The following is a 12,714-nucleotide window of genomic DNA, read 5'->3' as shown; positions in this document are numbered from 1 at the left end:
ATTTAATTATCAGATAAAATCACTCTTTGTTCATTTCGCAATATAATAAAACTTACATGAGATTCATATCCATATCGTGACGTTCTCTGAGAGACATTGATCTCATCGGTCTAGCAAGGCATAGTTTATTGTCGTTCATGTTACATTTTACAGAATTATTATAATCATCTGTAGTACAAAATAATAAATTATTAAATAAGCATATGAATAAAATCATTTATTCCATATACTCACTTTGAGAATCGACGCCGATTGTTGTAATACCGTTAGATGTCGTAACGACCGTAGTACCGGGCTTAGCCGATACTCTCTTTTCTGCTTTGGCCATAGCCGTAATCGCCGAGAACTTCTTCAAGAGCGTGTATCGTCTGAACGCTCGTTGAATAGTATACGCAGCTTTTCTCGCTCTTAAGCCTCCGTATTTTCTTTCTAATATTTCTATTTGTTTATCCAATAAGTCTTGTGACATTTCATACCTATGTGCGTATAAATAAACATTTAGTCTTTAAAAGACGCATACGAAAAGATCAAAATAAAATCGAATACATAAAAATTAAATCAAACAAATGTTGTTAATATAATATAAGAAGAAAATAAAATAAAAAATAGTAACGCACCCTCCGACCATTCTATTCCTCTTCTGAACTAAGGAAGATTCCTTCCCGACATTTCCGTTCTGTACCGGTTTTACTTCCGTACTACATCTATTAAAAATTATAAATTAATTTATTCAACTGTCACACTCCTCGAGTCGGTGATATATTTGATGATAGGTGAAACAATCCAAAAAAGGTAAACGAATCCAAAAAAGGTCTGATTATGGAAGAATGCAAATAGAAGTTGGTTTTAAGTCGAAATATGTGTGAAGAATCTTTTGAATGACGTGGGATGCATTTAGATGTAATAATATTGAATCATGCTTTGATCTCTAATATCAAACTTTTTAATAAGAGAAGAGTGAATGGTCACAGAAGGGATCTTAATATACATAATATATACAAAAATAAAAATCAACAATAAAATAAAGAAAGAAAAAAATATTAAAAAATCGTATTTCATTAATCACTTACACAATAGTTAAAGCAATATCTACAAAGTAAATTTTTTTCAAAGAAAGCAAATATGATTGAATAAAGAGTAAAAGGAACATGGCCTTGCACAATTTCAATATTTGCGTAGCGTGATAGTGTGGAAGTCATTTGTTGAAAAATATTGATGATTTTAGGCCGATCATGCTAAGGTTAAGGCCGGTTACCTATTGTGAGCCACGTGACCAGTGGTCATTCCGAAACCCTCCGGCGGAGCCATGTATAACGGAGCGCTGGGTTCGTTGGAACCCACACCGGTGCTGGAGACAACTCCTCCGGCTAAGCTGCTGCTAGTATTCGAGGTGGACGAGCAAGATGAATTGGAATGGTTGAGACCTAAAAGTAAATTATAAATTAGCATTTCAACTGAGTTATGTGATGATTTTTCATACTGACCCGACGTGAGATGAGCGTGTCCTCCGCAAGATATAACCGACGCATGATTCGTCACATATCGGTTGCCTTCGATATAGCTTTGTTGATCGTAGTCTCTCTCTTCGCCGACCAGATGAGACTGGTCCATCGATATACCGCTGTGATTGTGGAGGTGCGTCGGCATCGGCTGATGATGGTGGCTGTGATAGCCGACGCGGTGATCGTGATTATTGTTGTGATGCAGCAGCCCGCCGTAGTATCCCTCGGACGTGCTGAGCACGTGGGACGTATGGGCGCATGCCTCGTCGTCCACTTTCTGACTAAAGCTGTGGAATAATCAATTAGATCAATACTATCATAAATCAAACGTGTACTTTTAACAATAAATACGAATACTTCGACCGACAAAATGATAGAAGCATGCTACAGCAAATAGAATGATGATGACAAGCATACAAAGTTAATCCTTAACCGCACATAAATTATATACAATCCCACCTATCGTCTTGAAGATGCTTCAGTTCGCTGATCTCCAGCTCTCGGCGCAGATTGGAGACCTCGCAGAGCAGCAGGTCCCTCTGAGCGGTCACCGATTCTAGTTCGGCTCGGAGGCGAACAATCTCGTTTGAGAGGTCCATGGTAGCCATCTTGGCGCACTTAATCAAAGCCACTTTGACATATCTTTAACTCTATCTCTTCTTGACTAGATACGAATATTGATAGACTAGATTCTAAATATGATAGCTTCGAGCGGCATGGTAACGTTAAACTAAATATCACTTCACTTAAACTTTGGATTGGATTTGTTTTAATGTAAGGCTTTCTTATTCACATTTAATCGGTGAATCTAAGCCTTCTTCTATCTTCAAATATATACATTTCATGATAAATTATATTTATATACAAATAATATTACATTCGTGGTTATTAAAATATTTCTTGAAAGACGTTGCGGAAGTAAAGATTCTGGAAAAAGAAGAGAAGAGAGCACAAGTCAGCGATTGAAATTTTGTACACATAGTATAGATATGAAAAGGTGTGAAAGAATGTCAAATGTTTGAGAGTAAATTTGTGTGATTTATATATTATTTAATATATATATATAAAACCCTGGATGGTTATGTACGTACATATGTATTATTATTATTATATTATAATATCAACTGCGTTTGTCAGTATAGTGGTACCTCGGTTTTCGTCGATAATCCGTCTGAAAACAATCGTTGAAATCCGTCGAAAATTATTTGTAGTATGTATTAACACTCGCAATCAATAAAAAAAATGCACAAAAACACTGGCAAACTAACGCCGACGAAATCCGAGGCAGACGACGAAAACCGAGACAACATTTTCACGAAAAAATCGAGGATAACCGAAGTCAACGAAAACTGAGGTACCACTGTATTTATTAAACTTTTACATAAAAAAATATTTTATTTTAAAATAATCAAGCTAAATAAAAATTTCTAAAGAAATCGAAACGGAAAAAAAACAATCATGATTCACACTGCAGTTTTATGTAAAAACACGCTCGATTTACTAAAGAATTAAAATAATTACGACACCAAGGTCTTTGAATGATATTTAAATGTCGTGCTATTATTTTTTATTGTATAAATATGTATTATAAAAAAACACGTATATTTTATTAATTTTCTTACTCCCTGCAATCCAAGGATTAATACAATCCTTTTCAAAAATTGAATATATATAAATAATCTCGTGCTTGCTTTTACTGTTAATCCGCAGCAACTAGAACGACGAGCTAAACTACAATATTAGCCGACATAGTGAATAGTATACAGTGCGATACGCCTCCGAGGCGGAGAGATAGATACGCCAGATACGCCCCCAGCATCTGTTATCCGATATGGACAACCGAGGCAATTGCGGAGTTTTCCGAATTTTCCGAATCGAGGAAAAACTGGGCCATGGACCCAGATAAAGCGCGAGGCTGGCACAAACTGGAAAACTCTCAGGGTGGCCTACTAACCACTGCTCTGTCTGCTCATCGACCGAGAGTGGCTCGAGTTGGGATAGGTCACGATTCACGAAGCACAAGAGAAGTTTGAAGACGAAGTAGATAGGCACATATGTTATGTAATTGAATAGCAAAAGTTAGCTAAGCATATAAATCTATATACATATGTTCCATTAATCTCTACGTATTTTTCTTACTTTGCAAAAATATATAACTTTTTATAAATTAACGATAAATTCACTATTTTTTCGGTGTTTGTGAACAGTAGTTATATCAATGATATAAAGGGGTATTTTTGGTTTCGATATTTTCAACCCTAAATCAACAATGGCAGTTGAAAAAAAGTCACAATCGAGTTTCAACTCGGTCATAATGCGACAATAACAGTTAAAACATATGCAATGCAATGGGAAGGAATACCATTACATTTAGAAAGTGTCAAATGTGGTTCTAAAATTTTTATTCCGGAAATTTACAATAAATATCTAAGTAAGGATGGGTTGTTAGTGAGGATATTAGGGTTGCCATCAAAGCAGTTCCAAGATTAACGATACAGAAGACAGCACAACAGCTCAACGTGTCGCCTACATCAGTCCACAGACATTTAAAAACTTAGAAACGAATCTCAATATGCCAATAATTAATGATTCTGGAACAGGATGATTTATTTTTGAGTCGAATTGTTACTTAAGATGAGAAGTGGTTCCTTTACTTTAACACGCAACGTAAAAGTCAGTGGTTGGATGCCAATTAGGATTCGATTATTTGATTTATTCGTTCGATTTTCAACTATATGAATATTCGTATATTTATAAAATATTACTATCTCAAATGAAATTTGAAAAAATCTTAGAATGAAACAATTTGTATACTTGAGCAACACAAGTAGTCGTTTTCTCTCTCAATATACCATTTCAAAATCCATGTCCTTTATGTGTCTTTATTTTGTTTCAAAATGAAAGACAATGAAACGCTTCTTCTTTAAAAAAAAAATGCTTTTTACGCCTTCAAAAAACATTTGTGAATAGAATGTTTATCGGTGGTATCTACTATGACCGAAATACGCAGAATTCGTTCGTTGAACGAAACAAAACGTTGGAAAGGCCCACCCTTTATTTTTAACGTTTAACGTTTATTTCAAAAACAGGTGTGCGTCGTACTCAAGATACGAATACTCAAAAAAATAGGGGTGTTGAATAAAAAAAAATTTTTAGGTAAAGACGAAAACGGAATTTTGTGACAATTGTACTATTGCTGAATCTCTTAATTGTTTTTCAACCGATGAACGTTGTAGAAAAGTCAAATAAAATTGTATGACTCCCCCAATGAATAAACAACCCCGACAAAAAAGGGATCGGCGCGCCAGTAATTTTCAAAAATACGACTTAGCGCATATTTATGTATATATGTAGGTGACCGTTCGAAGACTTATTCACAGTACTGTATATGTGAATCTGCACAAAATAAACGACGATACAGATCCGATATTAATGTATATCAAATTTGTTCCAATCATTAATACCTAATGTATTTACAAAAAAAAATCGATTTAAAATGTTCTATAAATTTTGCTAAATTAACTCAATCGCAGCTGATCTCAAATCTGGTGATTTGAAAACGCAGAAATGACGCGCCTGATCAAAAAGTATGTAATAATAAATTAAGTATTTTTTTTTGACGCTCTCACTGATTTTTAAAGTAATTATTGATTGATTAAAATAATTATTATTTACCAATAATTATTTTTTAATTAAATTACAGACAATTATTTCTTTTTTTGCACTAATTGATTAAATAAAAAACCGGTAAAAACCAAGAAAAAAATTACGAATATATTCGAATACTTAATCTATTTTTTATTAAGTATTCGAATAGTTGAAAACTACGAATAATTGAGAACTCTAATGCCAATCAACCCCCAATTCCAGCACCGACCATAGGCAGAATATTATAACAGACACATAGTGTGGATCATAAGAAAAGATAATCCCTTACAAATTAAAGAAGGGTAATTCTACACCAAGACAGCGCTCGCTCTCATGTATCCAAGAAGACGATAAAAAACTCAATGGATTTTTTTGGGAACTCTTTTCTCACCCACCGTATTCTTCAGATATTGCTATCATATATTTGGATATTTACAGTTTTTGGGCGGAAAAAAATATTTTATAAAAACGAATATAAAAAAATAATTTATGGCTTATTTAAAAATTTGTGGAGAATATAGAATTTAGTAAAAATATTACACGTTTTAATTTTTAATTCATTTAAACCGCACCTTAAAAAAAGCAGTCTTATGGAACAACCAGATATATGAAATGACATGGAGGTAAAGGGGTTAATATTTGTAAACCCTCCTACGCAAATTACATGCTTCGACCGATGCTCTTATTAAAAGTTCAATTGTTTATAATAATTAAGCCACCCACATTCTCCATACATGAAAACAAAATCAAAACCAAAGTCGCGGGTGGGCCCTAGGGCAAATGAGATTATTACCATGCGATTAAAACCCATTTTAATTATCAACGCGTATATGTACGCAGTACATAGTACTAAGGCTTAATGGCGTGAAATCGTACGTTAAACCTCCACAACCATGTAATTATTTTATATGTCGCCATTATACGCAAGTATGTATGTAATTAATTATGAGATGCACATTAAAAAGTGCCCCGCAAATGCTAGGTTTTCATAACCTAACCGGTGAGGGGACTTAAATTCCCCGACTTTACGCTTTCACTCAAATAGCTAATTTAATATAAATGATCTACGTGCAAGACTTTTAGTATATGTTAAAAAGAGATTAAAGTAAAAACTAGAAAATTTTGCGCACCAAGGAAAAGTTCCAATTTAGATTTTCAGCCCGGAAATCCAATATTTGAATACCAATACTATTGTACTATGGGGGATAGGGCGAATCCCGACAGATCCGCCCCAAGGGGCTCAGTTGCCTACATGCGAAATCAGAAAAAGCCGTTCACGTAAAAGACGTATTTTTTTTATCAATAAATATAAATTAGGTCGTTATAAATCTACATACTGTATAAGTATGAGTCTTAGATGAGAGTTAATCAAATAAAACACAAAATTTCCATATCAATATATTCCACTAAGATATCATGGCTAATGTAAATAATCGTATAAAATTGATTTCTATTGTTCTTTAGTAATGGGATCTATGAGTCGTGCTTTGAGATTTGTACGTTAAAACCTCCGATTATTCTGCTGAATTTGCTCCTCTTTAACGATTTGTTTTTTTACGCTAGGGGGTAATTTTTTTCTGCTTGCTGATGTATTTTTGGAGTTCTTTACGTTATTCTCGTGGGGCATCTAATGTCCAACCCACTGGAGCTTTTCGTGAAAATTGTTCTTTACATTAGATTATTGAAACATGGCACCTTATTTATTGAACAATATGATTTGATATTTTATGGCATATTTATTTATTTAAATTAAATTAAGACATGCGTCACGATGGTCGAAAGTAATACATTGTATTATTCCAATACACAAAAAAATAAAGAAGCAAACAAAAAAAATATTAAAATTATATATTTTCGTAGCTAAATGTGTAATGCCAGCGTATTAACGAGCCGGATGGCCACAGCCATAGGCGAACGTCCTAGCCCCAACGTCCAAAGAGGACGCGATCGTGATTCTCGAACACGTTCTGGAACCCAAAACTGGAATTCCTCGAGTCTACAGTACCCTTCAGTCATTTGAAAAAATGCTTAGCGACATACAACTTTCTGAGTGAGAGAGCTCAGCAAATCGTATCCCAACGACCCTAAAAGAAAGGCGCTAGGATAGAAGAACGGATAATAACCAAATATCTTTTTATAAAGCTATCTTAAGAACCTTTTCTAAGCCTTTTTAACTAAAATGGAGTATTTAGTTATTCAGAGATTCCAAATTATAGATCCCGATTCAAGAATGCTACGAACTAAGGTGTCATAGAGGACGCGAATAACTGACGGATCGTCAAAGTGAAAGGCGTTCCTCATAACAAAGCCGAGCATCTTGGAAGATTTATCACAGACGTCGTGTATATGTAGAGAGAACCTCCATTTGCTCTTAAAAATTATTCAGAGATCTTTAGTGGAAGCTTCTCTAGTCAAAATGTTACCACAGAGTTCGTAGGAATAAACTGATGCGAACGGGATCGAAAAAATGACACAGTATGGCACTTTCCGACACTAAAGAGCAAACGGTTAACGGAAGCCCATCTCCATAGTCTAAATTACTATGTAGAAAAAGGAAGTCTGCAACAGATCGAATACATTTATACAATTTTAAATCATCTGCTTCTCAAATTCTAAGCAGTACGTGTCTGTATTTTCAAATTTAGTGGAAAAAACGGACTATTTCACTAAATTTTCATAATTCGAAAACCGATTTTTTAAACTTTGTATCCCGGTTTTCAATATTAGAATTAATATTGAAAACTTTAATTAAGCGGTTAGTTACAAATAAAACGAGATGAAATATTATCCCTGAGGATCTTCCATGGACATCATCCCTGCGCCAGCTTCTCCACCATTGTTCGGAGAAAGCGATACTCGCTCTATGCAACATAATCTAATACAATTCTCACTAGTTTCCACTTGCATTTTACTGGCTGCAAAGTCACACCCCTTAGGGTTAGCTAACCTTAAAAATACTACAATATATCAATGTTTTATCCAACTTTACTATATATCTCGGATAAATTCATTAGATAATGTAATCAATCAAAAAATGTTCTGAGCTCCTTAAAAAAAATATCCACAGACGAAATATACAAGATTCTTGCGACCGGTATCAGAATAAGTTTTTGTTTCATTAGAATATATATTGTCGCTTTAAAGTAAAATAATATATATAAGTTAGAAATTTTCTCAAAAAAAATCCTTTAAGCACTTACTCCCTGCGAACTTTTAAAACTTAATACATGTGTGCACAAATCTCCCCGCAGACGTGTGTATCCGCGATCTCGCGTTTTAATTATTTAATTACGTATTTTTTATACAAAGGTCGTCCGTATTTTTTGTGTGACCTCTAGACCAAGGTATAACCATATATATTTTTTATTAATACTGATAAAAATATATATATATATACATGTATAAATATAATGGAGGGTGAATTCCAACTAAAGTAGTTAAAATTTACCCTCGAACGAGTTTACATCCCAAAATTATAATTAACTTATTTTATACGATTTGTTAATTTCAGTACTTCTCTCTTTTATTATATATTATTTCCTATTTTTAATTCTGAAAAGACAATAAAAAAGTCAAATTCAGATGGCAAACGTTTCGAAATTCAAGAGTCGACCTCTAAAGGCCTTGAGCTACAAGATCTCGAACTAATCCTAGATCAAAAGTCTCGCTGGAGTTTGACCAGTGTCGCCTTTTCCTCGACACCGACCTCAGCAAGAGGTCCGCAAGGCCGGTGGGTACCACCTGTCTGTCCGGTGGTGGTGGCTGCAAAAGTGGCGCCACAGATTTCGACATCCCAGCGGACGCAACAGGTAAGTTCCCGCCCACACCGCGCAAAATCCCGCGTGGGTCGCTCGTGGGCGCCTCCGTCGGGTCCTTCGTTTTCATATTTTCACAACGATTAATTGCACCATTGATTGATCTGCGCGCGTGACCGTTCGCGTGGTACGAATCCGATGATCGATGATGGGCCTGGCCCTAAAACTTTTGGGAAGAGATTAATTGCGCTCCGTGAACGCGCACTAATTAGCAACTTCTTGAGTGACGGGTTAGCAGCAGCAGCAGCCGTCATCTTCCATGTTGCCATTATTTATCAGAGAGCTCGTTAGAAAGCATGAAAAAAGTGTTGGAAGAGCATCATCATATTTCACTCGAATGCTTAGATAACAATAATACATTAATAACCAGTACACATATTCCGGCACGCACTAATTATTAGCACATTTGAATACTCTGCGTTCTTGGTTCGTTGCTATCGATCTGTTTGGAATATGTAAATAGCAAGAAGCGAAATAGGACAAACTAATATTATACATATGTATATGTAAATACAAAAGGATCAATGTGAGAGGTCCCTAATAATCAATGCACGAGCGGTATCTCCGGGAATTGTATGTTTGAATTCGAATAAGAGTGAGATACAAGAGCAACACTATCGCAATAAAAACTTATTACTATAATAATAAGTTATTAAACACGACCCCTATTTTTTACATACCACTAACGACACAGCAACGAGCCAAAAAATCGAGCCAGACGGCGGCCAAAATTACGCATTCCAGACCTTGACCACCCTGCTGCTCTGCTTGAAGGGGTGGTTGGCTGGTGACTCAGCGCTGCGCAACCCCTACGAATTTTCGGTCACGCCAACCAAAGCACAGAGGCTGCGGGTTGACATGTCAAAAGTCGTTAGTTGCGCAATTCGCAGTTGCTAACTTCCCTCGCTACCTCCCTCCCTCCCTCCCACCCCGACGCAGAGGTAGCGGTTGCGCAAATTCTGCGAAGGCGTAAAAATGCGCCCACGTGCCCACAAAGGCGAGCTTCCAAAAAGCGCCCACGTGCGGATACTGCTCTTCTAAACACAATGACCAATATAGGGAAAAAACTTTATTTTCAGAACTTTGTCTCATTTACTGGTGACCTTTGGCATTTGAAGCGAAAAGTTCAAAGTTCTCAGTCGAACAACAACTAATGTGTACTCAAAGTTATGCTTAGGGGTTTAAGATTGCCAAATAAAAGTCGTTAACGGGCTAAATTTGTTTATCATACCTTAACTCAATCGGCACGTGGATAACTCACTATCAAATTTATCCCAGAGATGATTGCGAAAATGAGGCACTTCATTTTACGCTCGTTTCACTTTTAAGTACCACTCAACTAAACGACCGAGAAGTAATACAAAACATACTTGTACACTATTGCGGTTTCACGCTCGGTCTCGGCACATTGCCAAAATTATATTTTACAAAGGGCAAAACTGAAAGTTTTAAGATATCGTGAAGAGGTCAACAAGTTTATACACTTGTACAGTAGCATAAAATTACATAAATCTAATAAAGGACATTTTAAATGAGCAATATATAAAATAATTGTTCCATAAAATTAATTGTTTGTGCATTACTGTTGGACAGATTAGATACGAGCCGAAGATTTGCCTCAAATAAATGCACAACATTTTATGGTACAAAGTATTTATTTTAATGCACATATTTTTTTAAATAATTCGCTGCACCATTAATGCACACATTTCTTGAAAAAGATTCTCAAGATTTATCAAAATACATGCATCCTTGTTACAGTACCACCCCTCTTTTAAAGAGGGGTGTATATACTGCCTCAGTCGCAGCCTCGGCCCTCGAGACGGACAGGGAATAGACGTTTGTTTGAAGCTGAATTTAATTGCATTACTGTTGGACAGATTAGGAACGAGCCGAAGATTTGCCTTAAATAAATTCACAAACAATTCGTTTTATGGAACAAAGTGTTTATTTTAATGCACACATTTCTTAAAAAGAGTTAAGTAGCCATCATTATTGGATTACTATCAATCAGTTCCACTACTTCTCACGAGGTTTAGAGCACAATACTTGCCTCCGCATGTACCTAGATAATAACCAGTGTTTGACACATTCCAGACACACGAGAGACAAATCTGAGCCAGCCTCACAGCGTCGATTAGAAACCTAGTCCATGCCGAAGTGCACCCAGGTGCATTTTCCACCAGCGATCTTCACGCTTTCTTCTCCATAGAAAAAATAAATATCATCGACGATAGCGTGCGCAATCCGACGGTAACGAAGCGGACACGCCAGCAGCAGCCATGGTCAGCGACAAACGACCATCGGAGGGTTTATTCACGAACCACTGACCCGAGCCGTAATTTCCCGGTGACGTCACGGGCGGACATGTGTGCGGTCATCCGAGACCGGTCAGAGGTATCAGAAAAAATAATCAATACCGCTGAAGGTATCGGAACACCCCCTACCGTTGCTTGAATTAGCGACGAACCTTGGCGGACGATTAGCACGCGAATCGTGCGCGATCCGGCATTGACTTTGACTTGTCGGTTTGTTCAGCTGAATTTTTATTTAAAACGCGAGAACCTCCATCTTCCTGTTTGACTTTTCACAGTGAGCACACGGCGTTCTGAGAACTATTGCGTAAGATTGTCTTGCAAATGCAGTTCACACGGCCGTAAAAAATCTTGCCACACAGTTGCATTGCATTGTACTAGGGAAAAAATGCATGAAAACAGAGTATGTATGGAAAAGTTTTACCATACGTATTATTCGTCGTTGAATCAAAATCAACGTTGTAAAGGAAGTGAAGCCTTTCACTGAACATATGGCAGCAAGCACGTGATTATTTTTGTGTACGCAATGTACTATATAAAATATCGTATTGCGTGTACCGCTAGAAACTGTGGTTTCGGCGAGATTAGGTATTCTACATATTGATAATGATGTTTGATATTTGGAAACTATCATTAAAGGTACATATGTACGTAATATGATGCAAGATTGATGTGATAATTTGCCAACATACAAACTGATTGCGTCTAGGAAATATCTTACTGTGCAATTAAGAAGTAAATATAGCAAATCAAAAGCACTTTAAATGCCTACGTGATTCTTTCCTGCAATCATAATGACATTGAGCAATACATCTAAATATAAAACTTGGCATAGGGATGGAACAAAATTAAAAATTCAATAATAGTTTTATACAGATATTTGAAGCTTGCATCTGCCTCAAAATAAAAAACGATGACAAAAAAGACAAACATGTAAAATAAAAATAAAAATTCTGAGAGCATCAAATACTTGGGTATATTATTCACTAAGCGTTCCAAAGTGCTTGCTGCCATTGCGGCCCTATTATTCAACAGATTTTTTACTATATAAACAGCTAATTAAACCAGTAATAACATAAGCTTGCCTGGTGGGTACATTACTCCAGTAATTAATTTTTTTCTACGCCCCTAAAATAAAGCAATAAAAAAATAATATACAATATAACGCACCTTTTGAATTAATTTATGTATATTTATTTAAAAAAGCTTAGCTTGTAATATCTTTAATTTAAAAAAAATGTACTCTATTATATTAGATCGAGAATTAGATAAGGATTTCCTAGACTTACTTAATCACACGGATAGACATCAGAGATGAATAAATAACATATATTAATTGGTAGCAATAATATTTTATATTCATTAAAATATATTGTAGGTTTATTCGCCCCATTTATATCAAATTTAATATGTTGCAATTAATTAACTTAGGGT

The 12,714-nt window shown here is 35.7% G+C and overlaps 1 protein-coding gene across 4 annotated transcripts in view; it reads right to left on the bottom strand.

Moving 5' to 3' along the window:
- Positions 1 to 12,714, bottom strand: part of siz (Brefeldin-resistant Arf-GEF family protein schizo) — a 60,409-nt gene that overhangs the window by 7,509 nt on the left and 40,186 nt on the right. For 2 of the 4 annotated variants that reach the window (XM_088189449.1, XM_088189450.1), the window contains exons 3-8: positions 1,962 to 2,429; positions 1,485 to 1,789; positions 1,256 to 1,424; positions 618 to 704; positions 235 to 476; positions 57 to 168 (exon numbers count right to left, since the gene is read on the bottom strand). In XM_088189449.1, coding sequence (XP_088045575.1) covers positions 57 to 168; positions 235 to 476; positions 618 to 704; positions 1,256 to 1,424; positions 1,485 to 1,789; positions 1,962 to 2,110 — 1,064 coding nt within the window. In that variant the 5' untranslated portion in view covers positions 2,111 to 2,429. The remainder of the gene's footprint in view (positions 1 to 56; positions 169 to 234; positions 477 to 617; positions 705 to 1,255; positions 1,425 to 1,484; positions 1,790 to 1,961; positions 2,430 to 12,714) is intronic. The other 2 variants (XM_088189451.1, XM_088189452.1) reach the window with 1 other exon arrangement.

This window comes from Plectrocnemia conspersa, unplaced genomic scaffold, assembly GCF_051122295.1.
Source record: "Plectrocnemia conspersa isolate PC_06_02 unplaced genomic scaffold, ASM5112229v1 ptg000008l, whole genome shotgun sequence".
Taxonomy (NCBI): Eukaryota; Metazoa; Arthropoda; class Insecta; order Trichoptera; family Polycentropodidae; genus Plectrocnemia; species Plectrocnemia conspersa.
Note: the sequence above shows the minus strand (reverse complement) of the source record. Positions and strands in the feature narration are given on the sequence as shown.